The sequence below is a fragment of the Xylocopa sonorina genome, chromosome 6, assembly GCF_050948175.1.
Source record: "Xylocopa sonorina isolate GNS202 chromosome 6, iyXylSono1_principal, whole genome shotgun sequence".
Classification (NCBI taxonomy): Eukaryota; Metazoa; Arthropoda; class Insecta; order Hymenoptera; family Apidae; genus Xylocopa; species Xylocopa sonorina.
This window is the reverse complement of record NC_135198.1, coordinates 11197238-11222402: the sequence shown is the minus strand read 5'-3', so window position 1 is coordinate 11222402 and position 25165 is coordinate 11197238. Positions and strand designations below refer to the sequence as shown.

Here is a 25165-nt window from a genome sequence, read left to right as displayed (position 1 = left end):
CTCGATTACGCAGCCACTCTACAGATGGCGCGTTACTCATGGCGAAGCACGATCATTTACCGTGGTTTGAAAACGTTTCGATGGCTCGAGAGTAAATCTGTTGAAGATAATATGAAAGTGAAGAGTGCTGTCGCGGATAAATCGAACAAATGAAGGCGGGCGGCTCTCAGCTTTGAATAAGGTAGCTTTATTTTTGTTAAAAATATTACTGACATTATCAATTAACAGCGGAGTAACGATTAATCGGAAAACGATGAGATACTTTCTTTTACACATCGTGATCGTTGAATTCCGGCGGTGTCGTCTCGTACTTTACAAAAAAAACATTCTCGTTTCGCGTTAAAATATACATGTCTATATGCACGTGTGTCCCGTGTATGTATATATATATATAAGTGTGTGCCTTGTGTGTATCGTGAAAGGTGGCTGCGATTGAAATGCGACGAGATCATTGAATCACTTTATTGTCACACGCCATGTCTGGCATCGGGGGTATCTTTTATCAGATATATTATACTGGATACAGTCACTAACGCTTTATATTAATCGTTCCGCGTAGATCCCGCCATGAACTCCTCGAATCGTAGCAGTACCGCACTTCGAACTTATTTACCGACTGGCTGTAGAACCAGCGATAATATATATACAGAACTACGGTTAAAAAGGGCTTCACATCAGAGATCCTGCAGTCGATTCCTGCATCGATCCTAGACATTTCCCCGAGGTCGAAAGAAAAAGAAATCGTCGGAGGAGTTCCCGGCCGAGTTCTTTTTTTTCCCACAGAACGTCGTCTAATCGTACTGTTTTAAATTCTCTTCGCCTCTTTGTAATTCTTTACTTTCTCTCTCTCTCTCTCTCTCTCTCTCTCTCTCTCTCTCTCTCACTCTCGCTCGCTCGCTCGTTCGTTCTTTCTCTCTTTTTAATTTAACGAAAATGATGCACCTGTTTTTGTGTTATCCCACGCTCTCTCCCTTTCTCTCTTCCTCGCTCTCTCGCCCTCGCACTCCTCCGTATTTTCCTTTTTCGAAATAAATCCGGACGTATTCTCGCACAGATAAATTATAATTCGTCTCGAGGGGCGGTTTTGCCGCGTGCGCTACGAACGGAACGAAGTTGCCTCATCGATATCAGTGTCCATGTGATCTTACGGTCGATACGTGAATCGATTCCGCCGCCAGCGACCCGCTCGGTGGAACTACGTGAACCTAAGGTGGCGGTCGGAAGTCAAATGACCGAGGTTTTTGACGATTCGAAACGGTCTGTTTGATCATTTGCCGAGTTTCGTTGAGACGTTCTTTTCGGTGCGGTGTACCCGTTTGTGCGCGGAGCGACGAGATTTAGGCGATTAAAGCGACGACGAATTCGAAACACATGATCGATCGTGGTGCCGTTCGACGCAAGATTACAGGAACACCTACGCTACGTTAGATCTCTACGAAGTTTTTTTAAGGTAAGTAATGAATTTCATTGTAAAGAAATCGTTGACAATGTCCTACCGGTTTGTCTTCTCCTATTAATCTCTGCCTTTCTCTCTTTCTCCCACGTTTTCTCTGTTCTCACACACGTTCTTCCTCGCACACCCTATATCATAATCGTAAACCTAAATTGGCTCCCCAAATTTGACAAAAGTGGTACCCCTTGGCTCTCAAGATTTCTGCATATCCCAACTGTAAATTTCATTGTCTTACTCTTTCTATCTCTTTTCTTCGTTCGATTTGTTTCTTTTTTTTTCTCTTTTTTTTCTTTTTGTTTCGCTATTATATGCCCCCTTCTATCTCGTTTCAGCCATTGTTTTGTTCGACTCGATTATTTTTGTTCGAAAGTATTTTTCTTTTGTCTCCCTTCGCCCCTCATTTTCGTCTTCGTTTTAAGTTAATTATAAGTATATAGGTACAAAGTTGGATATTAATTTGTTCGTTTTCGTTAGTTAATACTATTTTTATGTATATGTGTATATATAATATATATGTGATTCACGATGCGTGTTCGATCCTAAGATTGAGCATGCCTATGTACAAATGGGCATGGCAAGAGTGTGAAAGTTAACGAGGTTCACCTTGGCCCCCTCCGCTTCGTCCCTTACACTTAAACTTTCATTTAGCTTACACTCGAGCGTTTCTTAAAGCCATTAGAAAAAAGTCTCCACTGTATTTTGATCTTTTAAAAAACCCGTTCTAACAAAATAGTCGAAGATCGTTCAAAAAGTACTTAAACAAGAAATAGGAAATGTAGAAATTCGGAACAGCGAAGGAGGTCGAGGTAGAAATTAGATTAGAATCACGATTAAATAAAAGACAGTGATGTGTCTCGTCTACGATTCTTCGCATCCAGCCTGCTGGTTCTCACGTTCCGCGCGTTCGTCGCGCGATTAGTTTGGTTCTCTAAAAAATTTCTAACGAAACTTCCTACGAAAATTTAACGACGTCCTCGTTACAATTCTCCGGATTACCTCATCGATTATACAGTGTAAAAAAGCAAACCCGTCTCACCGCATTTTTGTTCTCTCATTTGGAATTTCTTAAAACCGGCTACTAGTTATGAAAGTCCTACGTTCGTATAGGATATGCGGTATGTTATATCATAAGCGTTAACTGTGCGCAACCATAGGATCTTCGCGAAATGTTTTCACATAATTTGTACCACGTCTACAACATAATCTAATTAGTCAACATTTACAAAGAGCATAATAATTTTAAAGCTATTTCGACCTAAGTCCAATCAATTTCTTTCGATCCCACTTACGTTACGGTATGAATAAAATACAAAAGTATCGAATGAAAACGAAGCATTCTCGACAGAGAATTTCGCGAACGATCCTACAGCCGCAAGTAACCGGCGGATCACAAACTGAACGTGTTACATAATTCGTAGTCTTGTATATTTTTTTTTCCCTTATCGAGTGTTTTATCGACTAGTACAGAGTTTATAGTTTGCTGTGTGGTTAATTACGTAGTCATTGTCCCAAGGGCCTACTAATATAAGTCATGCACTTGCAAAATGTTTTACTTAGAAATCGTCTTACAATAGTAAACTTTTTATTTCTTCGTTCGCGCACTTGATAGAATTATTACATTACACGATCGCTGTGTCGTCCGATGAAGCTCTACGTTTGGTTCGTAATTGTCCGTTCCCTTTTTTCTCCACGTGTAAAAAAGCTTCGTTTTTTATTTTTTTTTCGTTTACTTTATCCCCTTGCCGCACGTTCTGTCCTCTAATTCAAGCATGTTATAGATATGATAAGGTATCGCCTCTTTCTTTTTTTTACACACCCTCCTCGTAATAATGGTCGATCGATCACCTAGTTACCAGATGGTTTGTTCTATCTATAGAATTAGCCGAGAGATAATTTGGTTCTTCACTATTTCGTTCGCCTCGTCCCGGTTCTGTTTTCGAAATTATGTATCGCATCGTTGCTACATTTCATCTGTTCCATTTGACATCTTACTTGGAGTAGATCTATTTGAAATTTTGCGGCGACAGTGTGTTAACATAGCAGAGCGTACAGGTGAGCAGAAAATGAGAGAAACAGTCGCGGAAACTTAAAGGAAAGTAGCGTTACACCGGATTTTATGCCTGTACAATATCTAGAGATGTCGACACTGAAGTCACAGACTTGAAAGAATGAAAAAAAAATGCTAATCTCTTAACGTCTACGATATTCCACTTAGGTGTATAAAAAGAAGGTGTATCGATATAGAAAAAAAAAAAAAAAATAGATTGCGTAGCAAATTTTCAACCCTCGTGCGGTATACAAGTAGTTATTCTGCGGTATCTCCGAGAGAAAAACGGTGACTCTATTTCAGTGGCATCGATCAATATCCAAGGAGTACCTTTTAAAGAGCAACAAACGAGGAGTGTGAAGCGATGTTAGGGATTACAACTAAATACTCGCGATGGAAAAGTACGACCGTAGGCGTGTCCTCTCAACGAATGCTTACGTGCAATCCAAAAGCAGAGCGTATTTGGTACATTGTTCGAGGCAATCGAATCCGCAGGTTCCTTTCAATATTCGACTCAAGTATCCCTCTTTCCAATATTTATTTAACTCAACTTCGAATCAGCTCGTTCCCTCTCCTCTATCTCGTTACGGTTACTCCTATCTTTTATCCGATTCCTCGGTTACGTATCGCAAATAGAATTTACACATGTTGCAAGCACAATCAGCGGAAAAGAAAATCACGTTCGTCAATCAAGTGTTTAATGCTATAGACATTCTTCTACGTACACGTGCATGCTCATCGAAATTGTGTTTTCACAAGTGATCGGACAAACGCACAGACAAAGATCGAACACATAACATGAGAATTAAGAGATATAAAATCGATTGTGAGTTAACGACCGCCCGCCCCTGGTACCGGATGGGCCCACGGGCAGGCGTCGCGTTCGCTTCCGTTCTCCGAAAGGTTCGTCAGCAGTGTCTGTATTCGAACGGGACGCGGTCTCCGCGTCGAGTCTCCCGCGAGACGAAACGAGGCACGTGCAACGCGGAGACGACGCGCGTCCGCTGCAATATGCAAGAATTACGTGGGCGGTTCGTTCAGTAAATATATTCACGTTAAAAAAACGAGCGTTCCATTGAAAGTTCGAGTGCAATTCGATAAAGAGAATAAAAGATTCTAAAAGGTACACGGCTGTCGTCTTACGCGTAACAATCCGTTTTTTTCGTGAGGTTTCGACAATTAAATAAAAACTAACTGAATCACAATATACGACAGTCGATATAGTTAGCACTTTACTTTTCTCTCTCTCTCTCTCTTTCTCTCTCTCTCTCTCTTTCATTCTCGTTCTCTCCCTCTCTCTCATACAAAATAGTTGAAGATGGGCTACTTTAACGTTCAATAACAATTCGCTAGTTCACAATATTTCCTCGCCACCCGTTCGCCTATCGACGCCTCTGGATTCGCGAGTAATTTCGAGAAATCGAACCTGGCCACGTTTCGAAGATCCATCGCCCTAGATCGTGGTAGTAAAAATCAACGCGTCGCGCGGGCGAACGGGACGACGGAAATGCAACGGTCAAGGCAATTGTCCATCAACGTTTTTAAACACCTGCGCGCATACGTATCGCGAATTCATATATATATATATATATATTCATTGTTATCATATTTACAGTAGATAATATACGCTCCGACGATGATATTTCTTGGCTAAAAACTCTGACGAGCCCTCCAAAAGTCGTTTCGTTATCTGTCCCGTTTACTTTGGTTTCGTTTGTGTGTTTGGCGCGACCGCCTTTTCCGGATTGGAAAAAGCGTCTTCTCATCCATCGCTTGCGTCGGCACTTGAAACTGTGTCCTAAGTTATGTACAAATATGTTGTAAACGTCCGTCGCGGGGCACGCGAATAGCATTATAAGTATACTTAAAATTTCGTTAATGGTTCGTGAGACGATCATTCTCGATTAACCACGGTCAACCTAATTTTTTACCACTTCACTGGTTTCTCGTTCTTCGTTTCACTTCAACGTCGAGCATCGGATCACCGTACGGCACACGTTTCTCACAGCACACCACGTTGAAATTCGTGTCGATCTCGCGTCGACGATCTCTGCGTTGCTTTCACTGGAAAAGAAACGAAACGCGCGGATCAGCCAGCCGTTCGTCTTTCGTTAGACGCGTAATATACATATAAAGACATCGTATGTATAAAAGGTAAAATCAGAGATAGATAAATTCTGGAGGTAGCTACGGTTCGTATATGTACAGAATTAAAATATAATAATTCAAACGGGGGCAGGGTGTTACATTTTTTTTGGGGACACCGACTGGTATGTTTGGATCGTTGCTTCCTTTGGTATTTAAAAGAGACACTGAAGAGAACTTGAACAGAGGACTCCGAATACGGCAGACTTACCTTCCTTTCTTTTATTTCGATTAAAAAAAAAAAAGACACATTCATTTGAGTAAAAAATCGAAGATTGCGAGAGAGTGCAATGCTGCGTGGAATGTTAGATTAACAAAGTAACAAGTAGTCAAGCAATGTTCGGGTATTCTATGGAACCTCGTGGCAGCGATAAGAGCAGGGGAAAAATACGGTGATTACGAGGGGTGGCACTTTTGGACAAAGCGAACAGGCAAACGCGTTCGCGGTAAAAGGTTCGAGGATAGACGAAAAACCGGGCAGCAAGGTGTACGATCGGTGTGTAGATGCTCAGAGAAAAAGACGAATAAAGAGACAGAGAAACGGCGACGAAGTTTCGATTACGCATCGATCGATCGGTAGTCTGCTAATCACGCTTTCCAACTCGTACATCGTTACTTCGTTGCCGTCGTGGAAGAGTTCGCCATCAAGACAAAGAATTTAGAAGGCGATAGGATATTTCAGTGTAAAACGAAGATATAAGGGGAATTTTCAACAACACACGTCCACAGATTTCACGTGGATACTCGAAAAATGCTAGGAATATCAAAAATTTGTCAAGTCATTTTCTAACTAACGATAAGTAAAGTAAATGGATTCACTTGAAACGAGCATCCATGTGAAATCGTCGAAATCAATTAGTTTAGGAACGATGCGTTGATCTGAGTGCGTACCTAAAGCTATCTGGCGGTCCGGGAACATGGCTGCTATCTCTACATCTAGTCTACATACAGACTAGCGGCTCATCTGATATGCCGTACATGATATGTGATGTGCTAGTGGTGTTTTCTAGAAAGACATGTCCTCGCGCACAACCTTTCACCCATTTCACCCCATTCTCGCGACTACTCTCGCAAATAAAACACACTTATCACTTGTACAGTACAACCACGCAAACTTTCATCGCTCGCTCTCTCTCCAATTAATATCGTTCCTCTCGTTACCACATCGTGTGAGACTCACTTTTACCGTATTCAGAGCCGACGGTCATCCCCATACATCGTTCTCGACTTTGAGCGTTAAAAGACGAACGTGTTACGGTGGTGGTATAAATGGTACGTAAATGGACCGCGAGTTATTTCCATCGAGATCTCAATTATCTATAATTGAACTTACGAACTACGTTTCACGAACCGCGGTCTATTCATCTTAACGGTCCTCGAATATCTTCGAACAGCTAATTATATAGTGATTCTCTTCAGAAAAAGAACAAAATGAAACGGTACAGATATATATCGATAAACGCGATCAAGAATGGACTGCATATATTTTTTGACTTTTTTTTTTGCCCCCCTCCGTTTTCCATTGGGAGTTACGCTTAAAAGAAGGTCGAACTATAGTCAGATTACACGAAGAGAGAATGTTAGATGGAAGAGTTCTTTAAATCTTAAAGGACTCGAGGGACGTGGCCGAGGATCGACGGGACAAAGCTACGGATGGAGGTCCACTGACCAGGGATATGTTGCCAAACAGCTTATACCACCCGAACACCAACTCATTGAGATTCAGTTCGTCCAACACGATCTGCGCAATGCCCATGAACACTTTTCTCCCTTCAAATCGGCCGTAATCACCCCATACCGTCACCTGGAATCAGAAACAGCCGCCACAGTTTAAACGCTTCCATCAGGACGACGCGAAACTCGAATCGGACCCGTTCGACGTTCAATTCCCAATCAACGTACCTGCAGTATACAACCCCTGCAGTTTTCCCTGAAGGCTAACGACTGCTGGTAGAACGGTTCCAGCGTTTTCCTGCCGGCTGCCGCCGTTTTCGCTTTCGCGATGCACTTCTTCCCGTTCACCAAGTAAACTTTCACGTAGGGAGCTAGATTGAAAGAAAAGAAGGCAATTAATATAAGAGGTTAATTAATTATTCGACATCGTTTCGTTCCAAGAGGGGGTGGTATCGCGAGAAGTATCGGTTCGAGGGTGGACAACGAACCTGGAATCGCTTTAGTGCCCTGTTTCGGCTTAAGGTCTTTGGCACGTATGACCTCCACTTCGAGGTAGCCCTTCTTCTGGGTGAGCGAGAGCTGAATCTCACCAAGGCAGCGAGCACCGAGTGCCTGCCTCCCGACCACTTGTCCGGGCCCAAGATCTTCGATGAAGTCTCTCAGTTGGCCGGTTTCCCCTGTCATTCGTAGACTGGGAGACCAACTGCGGTTGCCAAAATCAAACGTTTAGTTCCCGATGGAAGTTAGTCGGCGATCACAGGGGGCGGAAAAGAAATCGTGAACGAAAAACGGGACAAAATACGAACGTTGGCCGAAGAGAAAGAGTATCGATTCACAGCGTCGTAAATCGACAGACCGACTTCGTTCGTATCGATATTCTCGTTGATCCATTCGAGCAGATCGACTCAGCCGCGGTCCAACGTAAAGAGGAAGGGATGAAATAAAATGATAACCGTTAAGAGATCGTTCCGCAGGAGCGAGGGACGATTCTCGCAAGCCTTCGACGGAAGTGCGGAAAGAGAGAGCACACTTCATTCAGTTTTAGACAAGAAGAACTCACGCTGCTAGTGTAGTGTTGGTGTAGCGAGTAAATATAATATAGTGTACGGAGAAAATCGTAAAGTTGGAGAACGTAGCAGGCTGTCGGTGCATGCAGACCATTCTATGAGCGAGTACCATACCAAGTTATACCCTTCAACAATATTCAGCTCGTTTCGTTACGCCGACGATTTATATCCGGTGTCCGTTCTTTCTCTGATTATTGTTGAATTGTTCGATCTCACTATGTCTATTCATGCTTCATCGATACTTGATCCAGAATACTGTCAAAATATTGTTCTTAACTTACGTCTGGGATTACCTTTCGCTGCTTTATATTTTCTATATAAATCTGCCCCTATTTACTCGTACACTTTATCGTCCTCGTTGCTATATTGGGTGAATAGAACAATTTTAGAATAGGATGAACAGAATTTAACGTTTCGTGTCTCCACCTCTAGGCGTGTTTCGACATCCTGGCAATTTTGTTTTAAAAAGTATATATATATATTATATATGTCATGTACATAATATATATATAGAAAGAGAAAGACAGAGAGAGACACTTAGAATGATTAGCAGGAATAATATATAGTCTAACAATGAAGGATTCGGACAATGATCATTTATCTACTATATTATGTACACTGCGTTGAATTGTCCAGGGTAATAAGGATTCGTAGATATAAGTAGCTGTATAATTACACATTTAAGAGGTCAGTGGGTTGTGGGTAAAAATGCTTTCCGTATGAACGGGGACAATGATTTCGAATGATGGAAACTGTATATATGTACACAGATCTGTGCGCGTGGTTCACATACAATGGTGCTTCGACGATCATTTAGCCAAGCAATAAGCCAAGACGACGATAACATCGACAAAAATGATAACGATATCGAAAAACATTGATCTTACATTGAAATGTAAAGTACCGAAGAAGAGAAACAGAAGGAACTTAAGAGAAGGGAAACTGAAAGAACACAATGTGCTCGCATCCGTGACTTTTCCAGAGCCTCTCCCTTCGGTGAAACAAAACCAAACAAAGTCCGTGTGTTTTCGTAAAAAAAAAAAAGAGGTGAATGGACATGATTGCAAAAAGAAAGGGGGGAGGGGCAAAAAGCATGAATGAGCAAAACACCAATGCTGGGCATACACATCAGCTCAATCACACGTCGAAAGACAAAACGATCCACATTTCACGTTCGCGATTCTCCTGTGCAATTAGATAATAGAGAAAAAAAAAAGAGAGAAAAAAAGAGATTTATCCCAGGGATACGGTGAAGTAGAAACGGAAAGGCAGAGTCAGACAGAAGAGAGAAAACAGAGACCGTTTTTAGCAGGGTTAATCCAACACTTGGAATACAAATTTCTGAACCTACGGAATCGTTCATCTTTTCTCCTTTTAGTACGTCTAAAGCTCACGAATATAACCCTGCTGGGAAACTGGAAGACAGTTCTTTAGATAGGTGTAGAACGAGAGAGAGAGACAGAGACAGAGAGAGAAAGAGAGAAAGAAAGAAGAATAGAGAGAAAGTAGAACAGACAGAAGATAGAAAAAGACAGACAGACAGAGAGTGAGAGAGAGAGAGAGAGAGAGAGAGAGAGAGAGAAGAAGGAAGAGTTGAAAGAGACAGCAAGGAGTTCTCGCAGTTCCGGTTGCAGAATCGGTTCGGTGGAGGCCAACTACTTACGAGCTTCCTTCGGAACTAGAGATCGAGTTGAGACTTCCGGCTGTGTCACTGGCCAACGATCCGGACTGTCTTCCGGGTTCAAAGCGCTGATAGGGTACAATCTCCTCGGAACGTTGTATACTGCTCGGTGTGCTGTTGCGTTTCCGGCTCGATAAACCGGCGCGTGCCTCCGCGACACCGCTTCCGACGAAGATCCCGCCGATACCGCACTCTGCGTTTTAAACCAAACAAGAAACAACCGCTAAAGCTATAATCTTTCATTGTGATTCCCGCACCGCGTCTGCCGCAGCCCTTTTCTCTCTCATCCAGCTCCAGGTGGTCGTCGTGCGTTTCTATTTCGATTTAACCACGACTCTGGCTCTCTTCCTCTCTCTCTCTCATCCTCACACTCTCTCCCTCTCTCCCTCGCACATACACTCTCACGCGCGTCCCATCATGCACTCCCGCGATACGCTCTCGTTCGAATTTTCTCTCGTGACGAAGTCGAAGGTGGGCGATAGAGGAGAGGGACACATATACACCTGGATGAAGTAGTTCTGACAGGGTGGAATGATGGTCGATGAAGGTTGGAAGGTAAAAGAAAACAGTAAGAAAGTGTGCTTTTTCAGATCGGTCAGCTACTAGTAAACAGGAGTAGTAGTAGAGAAAGTATCGGACGGTCTCGTTGCGGTCTGGTTGGGCTTTCAGGGACGACGATAGATCTCGATGGCTAATCCGGGCGGCTCGTGCAAGCCTGCGATTGCTCTGGTTCCCCGACGACGAGCTACACTCTCGTTTGTCTGGAAGAAACAATACGACAGGGCAATGGTTATCAGCCGACGGAAATCCGTGGGTTTCCGTGAGCTACCTGACACTGTTACGGGGCGGTCGCACCTGGAATCAGAAGCACGCGGAAAGCGTCAGAAGCTAAACGTTAAAACGAACCTCCAACAAAACGTCACATCTATGGTTCTGGCTATTGAAAAAAAAAAACTCGCTGCAACTATGAATATATATATGTATATACGGAGTGTGTACTCATACAATTGTCTTTGTCTATGCTGTGTTCATGGAAACAAAGGTGTGTAACGGGGGGTGTCAACCCTTTCGCCATTTGCTCGCGTTTCACCGAACTCTCGAGAAGTACGTAAGAAGTGTCCGCAGGCAGAATGTACGATATAATACTGTGTGCTACATTTAACGAACCTTTGTTCTTGCTTGGATAACTGCAACGAAAAAAATAACGAGAAAAAAAATTATATATATATATATATGTATATCCAGGGATATACGTTATATTCATATGTATACATGTACGTAAAGAAATATGCGCATAAGAACACTGCAACGCTCGAAGACATCAAGAAACGAAAAAGCCGTAGTGGGTGGAGAAACCTCTCACCGCACAAGCACGTATCAACAGCGGCTTCTAAGAAAAATAAATGAACGATACGGAACCAGGTGGTCAACTTACCTACCGTCCGTCGAACTCTCGATCCCTCGATCTCGAGGCTCGCAACAAGTTGACCACGTGTTTCCCCGGAAATGTTCAACAAGCTGTACAAAACAGGCAGACACCGCGACGTACTGCCCAGCATCGGTCTGGTATCGACACGCTATAACTACAGTCACGATTAAAGACAGCCCGCGACGGAAACAAATGTACTTGAACAGCTAATACGTATGATCTGTTGACTCGCAGATGCAGTATTTCCGCTCCCTTCTCGACGGAGCTCGACGAGGCCATCGTCGAGCTCGACATAGCTCAGGAAACTCGTGCAAACGTTCCTCTAAGAGTTGCTTATCGCTACTACGTAGAAACAGTCTCTACGGTCTACGCGGAACAAGCCGCGAGTCGTCCTAGGACTATATCGGAAATCGTGCAACAACCCCGGGAATACTTTCCTCGGCGATCAAGCTCGTCGATCAAGAGGGGTTGGTACGGACGAGCCGAGGAAAGTACCTCACCGGCTCGTAGTCGTGGACGTTTCGCGTTATTCCACCCTCTAAAGCACAAGTTCCTCTAAAAAAAAATTAATGTGCTGCGTGTTTCATGGTTGTTTATCGATATATAAGTGTCATAGGTCGATCGTTCGTTGCTCTCGTTCTTCTCGCTGTGAACTGTCTCTCTGCAACTTGTACTCACATTTCGCCGAAGGCTCGGATCACCTGCGTCATACCTCGGTGTTCCCTCGACAGACTGCTAATCGTCGTTAACGGAGTGAAAAACCCTGAGGAATATTGGTTTCTTTCGGGGGTTGTTCTTTTTTTCCACTTTCTCCGTTCGTTTCGAGGGAATCTGACGCGCGTGATCTTTCGTACGCGTTCGAATCGCGGAATCCGCGCCGGACGACGCCGCGTCGATCGCTCCCGCGTAACGGAAAATAAACCGAGAGGGGAGTTGTTAATGCGAAATCAAACGGGGGATAAATTAATTGAGGGGGTGAATAACTTTTTCAGAGTGTGTTCGGACCTGTCCCCGTCGCCGCTACCCTCGCCGTCGCTGCTGGCGGAGCTCGGTTGCCGTCCGCTCCTTCCGCTGGCCGTGTCCTCCGGCAACACTTCCTCGCTCCTATGAACTGTAAAGGTGGACTTGCCCTTCTTCCCGAATACTAGCCTCCGTTTCCGTCCTTCGTCGCCCACGCATGTACCACCAACAGACGCACGTGGTATGTTATGGTTTTTGCGTGATATGACATAGTTTTTTTGTTGTGGTTGCAGTAGTAGTGGAAGTAGAGTAGAAGTAGAAGTAGTAGAAGTAGAGTGGTTGTAGTAGTAGTGGTGGTGGTAATAGTAGTAGATGTTCACGCAGTAGAAGAGCGGTGGATGTTGCAGTGGTGTCGATTTTGCGTGGTTCACGCGTGGTTTTATTTTGTAACGTGCACGCATGTACGGTATCATCGATACATGCGCATACACGGTGCGTGTGGTGAAGTTTTTTTGCTCGTAGTAAAGGTGTAGTATATTTTGTATCATTTTTGTTTTTCATTTTTTTTTTTTTTTGCATAATAGCAGAGCGATCGTTCCAGCGATCGTTCAGGGTGATCCGCGTCGAGTGTTGTCCCGTGACACGATCGCGCGAGCGACGATATAGCCCGCCACGATGAGAAATCGTGCAGGTGGGTGCAGATCGATGACGTGAATGGTCCCCAGCGTCGAGAGATAGTTGGTTGGTAGAAGTAAAGTGTGAATGTGTTCATGTCGAAGAGAAGGCGGATAGAGATGAGGAGGGATGGCGGAGAAAACAAGAATACGATTAGAATGTACATACTGTCCCGTTTACTGGGTTTTATTTTTGGCTCTTTTTACGGTGCGCTCTTGATATCGTATTTCCCGTACGGCGGATTCCCTCGTGAGAGTCGGGGAAATCCGCTCTTAAATCCGTTGCATCTCGTCCTGATGGGGACGCAACGGGTGCACGTACGAATTTTATCGGTACAATTTCTTCGAGATCGACCAAGCGCATAGCGAGAGCACACCGTAAAATCTACTCGCTAATGGCGCTAAACTAATGGCTACGCTAGTACTCGAGGGACTATCGGTATATTACAAAGAGACAGACTATATAGATTAAGATGCCAAGATAGAAAGAAGTAGACAGAGAAGATAGACTAGTAATCGCGTTAGAATAGGTATGGCGCGTAATCGAATCGCTTTCACGTGACCGCTCTTGAAATGCATCGGTATTTACCGGGCAAAGTAACAATGCATCGCGCGCACGCAACGTTCGAGACGTGGAATCAGCAAAAACGACTAGTGTGACGATGTGTTACCTGTGGCGGACAGCTGGCTGGTGCTGCTACTCTTCTTCCCGAGGCCCGACTGGTACTGCACTGCGCTACCGCCGCCGCTGCTGCTTCCGCTTCCGCTTTTACTGCCGGGCGAGCTCTTGCGACCCCTTCTCGCGGAGTCCTCGACGTTCAAGCCGATCGCCGTGTCGCTCAAACTGCCATCTGACGAACGAGAATTACGTGAACGCGACAACAGTTGGGCGAGAGAAAAAGATAGACTAGAATTGCGACATCGATACACAATTGTAACGCAAACGTCCACTCACCAACTTTGTCGTCCTGTGGCGCGTCGGTGTTGCTGAGACTCCTGGTGAACTGACCCCTCTTATGGTCGTCGTGCTCGTTATCGTCCGGCTGGCTCCTGGACGTCTTTTCGTAGGAGCTCGACTGGCCGGTGTACTCGCTGCTTTCGGGCATGGAGGAGGATCGGCGATCCCGCGCGTCGTCGTCGCGTGGTTCATCGACGGCGGCGGTTTTTTTCCGCGAACGCCGCCGGGTGGACGACGTCGGGGAGGTCGTGGCAACGGCGGTTTCGTCGGCGTAGCCGCGCGGCGACGTTTTCGTGTTTCGTGAGGTTTCGTGGTGATCGACGGCCCGTGGGTGGTAGTTTTTAGCAGTGTCGGAGGTAGCGGTTTGGGAATCAAAGAGACTTGAATTAGCGTTACCGGGGTGGGGTGCTCGGTTACGGGGCCTACGCGGATCGCACGGGCCAAATCCGCAGTTCTCGCTGCACTGGCTCTCGCTCTCCATCGAGTACTCGTAGTACTCGAGGGTGTCGCTGATCGCTACGTTCCTCTTACTACCCTGCTGCTGTTGTTGACTCGGGTGCTGCTGGGCTTGTTGCTGGCGTTGCTGCTGCTGCCTCTTCTCGAGCAGCTCGAGGTCCCTAGCCTCCGGGCAACTGCTGTTTCGCCTACGGTACCTATACTTCGACTCTAACGACGGCCTCCTCTCGTCGCTCTTACGCGAGAACGACCCGGACCTACCTAACTCGGAGGACATCGCTAACTCGCGACACTCGGGACAGCTACTCTTACGCCTACCGCGATACGCCTGCGACGAACGTAACGATCCCGACCTAACCAGTTCGCATGGTTCCGGATAATCACGTGCCTGCGCGTCCTCGTACTCGTACCTTGGCTCCGCGTAACCCTCGCGAATCTGCTCGGTCCCGTAGTAAACGGGTCTACTGCTACCCTCGCTAACCATCGCCGCGTTCTTCTGACGAAAGCAGTCCGCGCACACGACCGTCTCCATCGAGCCGAAATCCTCGTCCGAGTCAAGTATGAAGTTCGTACTTCTCTCTTCGTCTTTTCTTCGCGTCGGGTCATAGTAACGGAGCTCCCTCGCCTCGGGGCAGCTGCTGTTCCGTTTCCGGCGCGACAGCCGTTTAGCCCGTTCCGCTCTATCCGAGGAGCTCAGCTCCTCGTCGGAGCGTAGAATCGGCGTCGACTCTGCTCGATGCAGCATCAATCGTTTGCTTTCGGAGAACGTTGGAACGGTGAGGGTGTTCCTGACGGACGTGAGGGTGTCGCGGTACGGTGGCAGGTTCTCGTAGACGGCCGTACCGACGTCCCTGCTGCCCCTCCTGCTGCTTCTCCTTCGTCTCCTTCGTGGTATCGTGTTGTCCAGGTACACGTCCGCTCGACCACACTCTGGACCACTGTGCGTTTGGTAATCGTACTCCTCCGCGGAACGATAATCGCGGTAACCGTCGGATATGTACTCGCTCTCGACGTACTGCGACGATCTTTTCTTCCGTCTGCCACTCCGACCGGCGCTCTCCCTTCTGTCGTAATAATCCTCGTACATCCTCGCGTCGGCTCTTGGAACGTTTCGATCCTCGTAGTCGTACACCCGTTCATCGTAATCGTCCATTCTTCCTCTGTCGACGAACCCCTCGTCGTACTCGACGTTCCAGTCGTAACCGTCGTCGTAGCCGTTCTCCAAGTAGGAGTCGCTGCTCTTCGTTCGCCTGCGCGAACGACCCGCTATCCTTTGATTGTCGTACTGCTCTAAATCGGACACGGCGCCTCTGTCCCGGGCGTAAGCCTCCGCGGACAGCGCCTCGTCGATGCTGCAGTAAATGTGCTCGTTAGTCGCCTCGCAGATATCGCTGTCGAGGTTCTTCGTTCGTTTCTCCGATATGTCTCTGGCGAACAGAGAGTCGTGCTCCTGAAACGTCGAGTCCCTGTACTTCCGTTTCGTGGGGTCCTCGCGGCCAAGGACGTTCCGCAGGCCGACCTGATCGTCGCTGCTGAAGGAATTCTCCTCGGACAGCTCGTACGAGTGGTAACCCTTGCTCGCTAGGTCCAACGTATCGATGTTCCGTTTATCGAAACGCGGCATATAGATCTCGGTTTCGCCGCAGCTGAACTCGGAATCGTACCCGTAGAACGGCTTGTGATCCTGCTTGATCATGTAGTCGTAATTCTTCTCACGGTCGAGCAGAATCTTGGGCACCTTGTCGTCGCCGTTCGAGTCGAAGTACGATTTACTCTGATCGCCCAACGCCGGTATCTTGTCGCCGTAGCCGGCGTCGTTGATGGCCATGTTCTTCTTCAGCTTTCTACGAGCCGTTCTCAGGCTGTCGTCGCTGAATATGTTGCTGGATATGGTATCGTACTCGAAACTCTTTGCTCTACGGGAGAGCGTGCCCGCGCGTACTCCGATACCGAAACGGTCGGCGTAGTGGTCGTGCAGCACGTCGTAGTCGAAGCTCCTAGCCTTCGTGTATAAAAAAGATCTACGCGGTCGCAAGCTAACGTCTAGGTTCCTAATGATCCCGTGATCGTCCGTAACGTCGTGCAGGCCTCTCGAGAACAAGTGGTGTCTAGATTTCGCGGTTCTGCCGGCACGGTCCTGCCAGCTACGGGACCGTCTACGCGTTAACGGGTCCAGCATGTAGGGCGATGTGTACCTGTCGCGAAACTTCTCGATGAGACGATCGTTGAAGTCGACCTGAAGGCAATCCTCGACGTATATCTCCGGTATACGTTTCTTGGAGCTACCGGTTAGCTCCTCTGGCTTGAGTATGTACCCCTCGGAGACGCTGTACTCGCTGGTCTCCGGGCTGTAATATCTCAGCATGTTCTCGTCGACGGTCTGCGACCTCGTGAACGGCGTACGCATCTTTCTGTACAACGAGCGCACCACTGCGGACTTGCTCCGTACGAGGGGATGCGGGGTGGGATTGTGCTTGCTGGGGTTGTTGCTCCTGGGCTTGGTGGGATTGTTGTTCGGACAGTGACATTCGCTGCAGGGTACCCTAAGTCTGTGCCTGCGCCTATTGCGCCTAGGGGGCAGGGGCATAGGGGATATGACACCGGGTATTAAAACGTTTTTAACTGTCGGTCTGCAAACAATGTTTTTCATATAGAGTTTTAGCGCATCTGCGGTTAGATTAACGATTTCTTTTTAGCCCATTCTTCATATTTATTTTTTTTTTCTTTTCATTAGACATTTATCAAAGAACAAACAAAGACTCTACTCGCACGTTCGCGATCGATCGAACGCGTTTATTTCTCTTCTTCCTTCTATTTCTTCTACGTCTCGTATTCTCGGTATACTTTATACATGGTTTTTGGCCGGTTTCGTTTCTGAGTTTTTTTCTTTCTTTCGTTCACGTTTCTTATTCATTTGCATTTTTTTTTGTAACGAGAGATTAGAAACGGTACAGAGAGAGAATTTTGTTGCATTTGTCACTCGCCGAACAAATATATATACATATATAAATGCAGGTTGGACGTGCGACGATTGATTAGTCTCTTCGTGATTTATACACACACAACGTACATATATGTAATTTGTGACGTGTTTAAACGTAGGTAGACCTAGCCGTTCGACCAACGCCACGCACTAATCCCTGCTTTATTAGAATGGGACAATATTAAATGGACATTGACACGGTGCATAGGAGGTGCAGTCTAGCCAACTAGAACGTAGGTAGAGAGAGAGAGAGAGAGAGAGTTCCTCGAAAGAGAGCGCGGGAGGATGTATGTTTTTGGGGGACCTAACAAGCAGGCGGGGGGGAGATGAGACAGTGCAGCTACGGGGTGTCATTTCATTCGGCAATGTCCATTTAATTCAGGGATTATCGTCGATGAGAAGGTAAGCCATCAAATGTTCCATTCTGCGCGCGGTGTACATGGTCCATCGACGAGCGTAACGACAATTTTTTTACTTGGCAACGAGAGTGGAGGCTCAAGCTAGAGTTGCGTGGATGAACTATGAAATGAGTAGAAAATCGGTGGGAAACGGAGAACAGAAACGTTGGGACGTAGAGGCGCACGGGTGGAGGACACGATTCGCCCGAGTGTCACGTAAAAAATGGTACAATGGATGGCTGTCTCCTCTAAAGGGATACTTTCTTCTCTATGGAACTCGTTTTGCTTTGTACACTGACTTTGAAATGCAAGGTCATCGACTCGAATAGTTAAGAGTAAAGAATGGCATCGAACTATACTCACATTAGTCCCCTGGAGGCACGTGGTCGTTCCGATTGCGTACTGAAGGCACTGCTCGTCACGGAGGCTATACTCTCCATATCGGAGTCACCGAGATCTCCAAGTACGTCTTTGTCGGGACTCAAGTGTCCCCTTCGCGGTCTGTGCATTCGGTAAGTGTGCGGCAAAGATAACGGATCCTGATCTATCGAGGGCAGATCCGAGTCCGACAGCCCGCTGTAGTGTCTTTCCCAACCTGAAAAATGGAAATCGCCTCCTTTGAAGGTGCATCGTCTCTCGAGGTACGTCTCTTTCATCACCGCGAAGAGACGCCACTTCAAAGATTCGCAGAGCAGAACGGTGTACTCCTCGCAATATCGTTCCCTAAATCGTGGCCAATTTTATATGTCCCGCGATACGAAATGTTATATCCGCCCTTTAATAATATCCCATTGCAAAGTTCCGTCGAAAATGTCGGGAACAGGGTCAATTAGGTCGCGCGGATTCCCTCGCGAACTTTCATCACCCGCTCTCATATCGCGCATTCCAAAAGTTTCGAATTAACAATCCAGCCGGTACGTAAAAATAGAAATTAAACCCACCTCCCATGCCGGAACTCGTGTACGTGGAGTGCACCTGCCTAGTGCGGTGTCTCATGAATCTAGCTCGCTCCTCGAGGTCCTGCACGGCCCTTTCCTTGAGAGCCATCGGGATCAGAGGTAGCTGTCTCTTCTTGGGACTACCGGTGGGCGTGGCTGTGGCCGATCTCGAGCTGAACCTGTAACGCAAGCGAACGATCGCGTTCCATGGAAATTCTCGTGGTTCCGTTAGCCGCGCGTAGGCTCGTCGTTCGATGATAATCGTTAAGTAGTTGGTACCTGGGTGGAACGTAGCCGTGCGAGTAGGGCATGGATCTGTGTTCGGGCGGAGACAGAGAGCGATGACCGGTGGGGCTTTGAGACCGTCCACGGTACCGGAGGCTAGGCGAGTCCATGGGCGCTGCGCTGTGCGATCTGTGGCCCATCATCCCGTGAATATCGTCCTGGGGATTAGAGAGGATTTTGAAACTAACGCCGCGCGATGTGGCGTAAAAACTAATCGATGATCCATGCACGCGAACGCGTCCGAATAGTCGTACGAGAATAGACGGTGGAGTCGATTCGACTTGAACACGTACGCGCCTCTGCCGGTGTGCTCGACGGAAGACGCTCCGACAGAGGTGAAATCTATGGCCGAACGATCGTTAAATTCACGGAAAGAAAACACGCCTACCGTGGGCGTAGGATGGAAACCGGTGAAAATGACGCAGCTACTCACCTTGCGATAGGTCTGGTAACCAGAAATAGACGCCGGCTGATCCCGTATCATGAGGGCGGCCCGTTTACGCCCCTGCGGCGACATGTCCCTTCGACTTCGATGCTCCCCGTCGACGCACAGCTCCCTTTCCGGCGGGGGGCTGGAATAGTGGCTGCTCCGGCATGCGTTCATTTTTTTCGCCAATTAGTGATCGTCGTGTCACGCTTGCATAGGTACTTTATTTATAGGCGGAGGGGTAAAGGCGAGTGCTGTGATCTCGCGCTAGATTACAGAGTGCATGCGGCCAGGCTGGTTCTCATTGGCGTTGCTCTACATACACCTATACGCCTGCACGCGTATACGTGTACGTGTATCAAATATGCATTATCTACGCTGCGCGTGTGGCTTCTGGCGGTAACTTCCGACGGTCAGACACAACGAACGTAACGTCGGTTTAAGCGGACAAACCAAAACACAGGATGCGAGTACACTCTACTACGTGGCAGAAACAATAACGGACGGAAGATGGTGTGTCTCCGGATCCGGGATAAAAGCGATCCATCCGGTGATCGATAGTCAAAGTTTCCCAAGGGGAAGACCGCTAGGCGAATCTCGTCCTTCTCAAATATTTACGCGACCACCGGTGCCGCGAGAAACGATGGACACAGCGCGAGAGACCAACTGTTCCCTCTCGTTGCTACTACGATCGCACCCACCCTCCCATTTTTAACGTTCGCATTAGAATCGATCGATCGGACGACGCGTCAAATGCTTGCTTCACCGAATTCACCGCGAACGTAACACCGGAACGAATCACTATCCAAGATGCTAATGCGAGTTACCTCGTCCCATGGACGCGGAGCAGCTCGCGAATCGGTCGATCTGCTGCAACGTGCCACTGCATGTCGTCGCGATCCACGCGCGGGGTAGTTCTCTCTCGCGAGTTACTTGCCAACGAAGCCGGACAGCGGTCGAACCGTCTCCTCCGCGGTGTCCTCCGCGTATGGAAGGACCGCACGGTATCCGTTGCCAAGAAGCTGTTCGCTAAAGAAAGGCTGGCTTGGCTGCTGTAAACAATGGTCCCGCGGCCGATCAGCGGAGCCAAATGCGTATACAGAACCGTGTCCGGGAGATTGATCGCGCGCGAATCGCCACGAGTTACGATGGTACTGACAGTCATCGTTCCGGTTCCTGGCAACGGGCGCCGCCAATAAGCGTCGCGGTACGTCCCCGTTGAACTGGACGTTGCCCAACAAATTTCCACGGTTAGAAAGCTTTCGTGGGAGGCGAGGGAACGGGTAGAACGGAAGGAGCGAGAGGGGCGGAGGAAGGGAACGGAGCCACCCCGGCCGATGCATCGCGTATTGCACTAAGCAAGTAACTAAAAGCCATGTCCTCGCGCAATCTAAAGTCTCGTAAAACGTGGGAGATGCAAGAAGCGATGACATATGATGACGCCTACGTGTGCCTACATGATCGGTGACCTACTGAATCTCAGCGCCAAACTATCGGTCCTTGCGCTCGCCTCGACTCTTTCTACGTTTACTTTATCATCGTTCGCAGTCTAGTCTTTTGTTTTTTTTTTTTTTTTTTTCTCTCTCATCGCGAAAACGCGATGGCGTTCGACGAGAAACGAACCGTAAACGGTTCCTACGCGGGCGAAATAACGGCTCGAGAGGTCTGTGCGATTCTCTCGTTCTTCTGATCCGCACGGTCCACGTGCGAGCAGAGGAACGCGAAGAGGGTGCGCCGGGAGAGGCAGTCTCCGGTACGGACTCCGCGACTAATACGGAAAGTCGAAGCCGTTGCGGTCGCTTTATATGGAAGCTCGACACGCAAGGGAGCAACTCGAATACGTCTGGAAGACGCGTCATTGGTTACGGTAGTTTTAACGAGCCCCACCGTATTCCCACGTGAATTTCCACCGGATAGATAGAGAGGCCCTGGGATGAATATTATTTTAGTACAAGGTTAGTCGACGATAACGAGACGACCTGGCCAAGGATTAAACTCGTCTGATCACGACGCTGAGACGAATCAGAGCCGTGGAACGATCTCTTCAACCCTCCTGTTGTCGATGCACGGTGACGCGTTCCTATGATTTTGCATCGTGGGTGTTCGTTCGCGTCGTTTCTCGTCGATAATGACGCGAAACTCAAGCAAGTCGTTAATCGTCGCCGTGTTCGAGGAAAGGTGGGAATACGTCTGGCGATACGCGCTCTAGCCTCTTTGACACGGCTCATTCTTCTCGCTATTACTATTTCCGTGTTTTCGCAATCGCTCGGGGGATCGCGTCGAAATGCGCCCCTTCGTACTCTCTATGCAAGAACAGGTGCCTACGCTCGGTTACACCCTGCGAGAGGAGCCGATCTACGCGAAGGGGTACGCTGGTCGACGTAACGGTGAGGATGCAAGAGAACGTTGCGTGATCTGCGTGATTCATGTGTGAGAGAGAGAAGAAGTAATAACTTGTAATGCCGTACCGCTTATAATTCGACGGCATATTATGAAACCTAAAAAGCAAAGAACAGAACAAAGGTAAATAACAAGGGAAATCAATCGACCAAATGGGCTGGCTATCGCCAGCCGCGAGGAGTTATCAATCTATCGTTACTTCCGATCAACAGAGCTGGGATCGTCGATCGCGTTTTTAAAGGGCGAGAAACAAGCTTCGCCCCGCGTGGGTGTGTCTTTGATTCGCGAGAGGCAGCGCGAAAGTTGGAGAAGATACACGTGCCCTCGATAAGGGGCTGAAAGAACGTAGCGGTGAAAGAAGAGAGAGTAATCTGATCGTGCGACACGTCGCGGCCGCCGACTCGGTGGATTTATTAATGTAACCACCGGTGAAACCCTTTCGGACAATCCTGTTAGGCGATATTGAAGGTTATTAAATATCTGCACACCGCGCGCCGACCGATTCACCCCGGTGTCGCCCGGATGTTTCAATTATTCGTCCCGCGGCGCGTTTTCCGCGCACGCGATCGCTTTCACCGTCGACCGAACTGGAGCGTGACGATCACGGAAAGAAAAAAAAAAAAAAATTGGTCAGCGACGCATCGAGATTAAGGCCAGTCTGGATTAATGAAGCACGCGCCGTTCCGATTCGTTTCTACAGATTCCTGGCCGACCTCGAGGCGTCGCGGAAACCGATCCCCGTCTGCGCGATGAAAAATTGAACAGTCTGAAAGTTTCGCGAGCCGAGAACTGCTACGAAGACAACTTCCCTAACCAGGATTCCGACGCTGTGCCGTGCAATTTTCAACGAGTCCCCGGGAAACTTCCCCGCTATTATTATTCGAGCACTCTCGAATCGTGGGAGAGGGTTCCAGACAGATAAGGGGATTGATTACAAAACGAAAGCGAGCGAGCGAGCGAGCGAGCGAGCCGAGGTGGTGCGGATCGTGCTTTCCGTACGGCGATCGCATTACTGTCCGCCCGGCGGGTACAGACGCGGACGATCGAGAACGCTCTCGAGGGACGCGGCATTCCGAGCGTCATCCGCGGAATAAATTTACAAAGGTCCGACCAATTAGAGCTGGAAATGGTAACCGAGAGACAGACAGGCGGCGGGACAAAGTGGCGGGTCTCGAGGCGAAACGGATTCCACCCGTCTTCGACATTCCATCGGCACGGCCAAGTGGTAACCTCGTGAATCTTCAATCTTCCGGAGTTCTTTGAGCGGCCTTCGAATTAAGGCCACCGAGCAATCCAAACTGCACCAACGATTCTATAATTACCCGCGCACTGAGCACACTCCATCATTTTCTTTTCCTCTTCCTTCGTACAACACACATACTTTTACCGTGCACCTTGTTTCAGACATTCGTTGTTAGAGAGAAAGAGGAAGAGGGAGAGAGAGAGAGAAATGGTTGACTGGTATATACACTATTTGCGACCGTAAGAACCTGCGATCCTCGAGGATTAAAAAGACAACCGATTAACTCGTCACAGGCCACGACCGATTACCCTCGCGATCCACTGAATTCGAAAGTCGCCGGTGGCCACGAAATTCGAGGAAATTGCACGAATTGCGACCCTCTGCGCAAACGGCAAAAAACTTTATTAAACGACTCGTTCAAAGTGCATTTGTTTAGACATGCCGTTCGCCGCGGTTACCACTGTCCGTAGCCGTAGGCTTCGATTCGTTTCCTCTTTGTTTTTCCGTTCCACCCCTTTCGTTCAACCCCCCGTCACTTTGCCGTAGTCCGTATCTTCGTTCCGTCTATTTTCACCGGCCAACAAGCATCCCCCCCTATTTTTCCCGCCTTGTTTTTCGCCGAGAAAAATAAAGGATCGAAAGGCCCGATGGGTAAGCACTTTGCACTCACAAATAACGATCGGACGTCATCGTTGGAATATTAATATGGATACGAGGCTTAGAGGCTGGCTTCCGCAGCCAGCGGTGGTTGCAGGCCAACTGGCATGTCAATTGGCTTGTTGCCCAGTTTTATAACTTGGCTCTCGGCCTCTCTCCTCTCTCTGTCTCTCTTTCTCTAATTCTCTGTCCCGTTCCCGCCACCCACTCCCTCCTTGCGCCCGTATTCACACCCCCTCGCCGCCACCTGGCATTGTCTCCGTCTATCTTTCGACAGTCGTGATCGACGGCTTTACGTCACGAGGACGCCGTTTCACGCGAGTTACCGAAAAAAACACTCCGCCCCGTAATCATTTTTCTTGAGATCGTCAACTGCGAAGCTTCCACCTGGCTGAAGTCGACCACGACGCGTAACTCGCGAGCGGCTGAGAAGCAGAAGAAGACAGGAGTACGCGAGACGTACGCTGCTGATTGATTTCAATACGTCTGCCGTTGACACGTGTATCGTATTAGTTTATTCGATGACTTTACGGTGTGCACTTTGGAGCAATCGAGGAACGTTCCCTCCTGGAGGGACCGGAAGAAGCGCAACGATGCGGTAAAAGACGCATGACGCGGAACGCTCGAACGGCCGGCTAATCTCGAGCAACGACACCGGCTCGTGTTATTGACGATTAAGTGCGCGTCGCACGCCACCGAGGGAGTAACCATTACGAGGACAGTTACGGCGCCGGTTACGAGACCTGTAAACGGGATCTTAAGGCAGATTAGTTACGCGATTCCCGTTGGCCAAGGACACGAGCACGCCGCTCCCGTTAAGTACCATTAATTCCTGACGAAATGCACCGGTTCAGCGGCGCGGAACCTTGCACGACACAGCTCCAGACCGCTCCTCTCTCGCCGACAAATTATCCGCCGCCCATCGGTGGGACGGCCCCCGCCTGGATCGATTCGCGGGGCCACCGCCGCGCGTTAATCTCGCGGGTGTCCTCCTCGGCTCGCGTCGGACACGCGAGACACGCTATCGAGCACGAGCTCCGAAACCACCCCCACGTCTTTATCCTGTCGTCGTCCTGTTCCTGCCTGCGCATCCCATTCTCCATGGTTCGCGACGAGCACCGTCGTCTTCACTCGCTGAAAACAATCCCCGCTAAAAAGACGACTTCCGTCCGTTCTGACTTCGGAACGAAACGCTCGACAGAGAGCCATACGTAAGCGTGTTCTACGTATAATCTACATGCAAACGTGGTAGCGGTGTCTCTACGTATATATATGTATATACATATACGC

At 48.1% G+C, this 25165-nt stretch overlaps 1 protein-coding gene across 14 annotated transcripts in view; it reads right to left on the bottom strand.

Annotated features, from left to right (window-relative positions):
• Positions 1-2493: 2493 nt before the first annotated feature.
• Rim (Rab3 interacting molecule) overlaps positions 2494-25165 on the bottom strand; it is a 60643-nt gene continuing 37971 nt past the window's right edge. For 5 of the 14 annotated variants that reach the window (XM_076897263.1, XM_076897264.1, XM_076897273.1 and 2 more), the window contains 11 exons: positions 22044-22073; positions 19582-19732; positions 19143-19306; positions 18867-19042; positions 18289-18520; positions 14086-17174; positions 13802-13981; positions 10050-10260; positions 7808-8022; positions 7548-7690; positions 6991-7449 (listed from right to left, as the gene is read on the bottom strand). In XM_076897263.1, the coding sequence (XP_076753378.1) occupies positions 7243-7449; positions 7548-7690; positions 7808-8022; positions 10050-10260; positions 13802-13981; positions 14086-17174; positions 18289-18520; positions 18867-19042; positions 19143-19306; positions 19582-19732; positions 22044-22073 (4798 nt within the window). In that variant the 3' untranslated portion in view covers positions 6991-7242. Of the gene's footprint in view, positions 5565-6989; positions 7450-7547; positions 7691-7807; positions 8023-10049; positions 10261-12501; positions 12684-13801; positions 13982-14085; positions 17175-18288; positions 18521-18866; positions 19043-19142; positions 19307-19581; positions 19733-22043; positions 22074-25165 lie in introns of those variants that run through there. The other 9 variants (XM_076897274.1, XM_076897275.1, XM_076897269.1 and 6 more) reach the window with 8 other exon arrangements.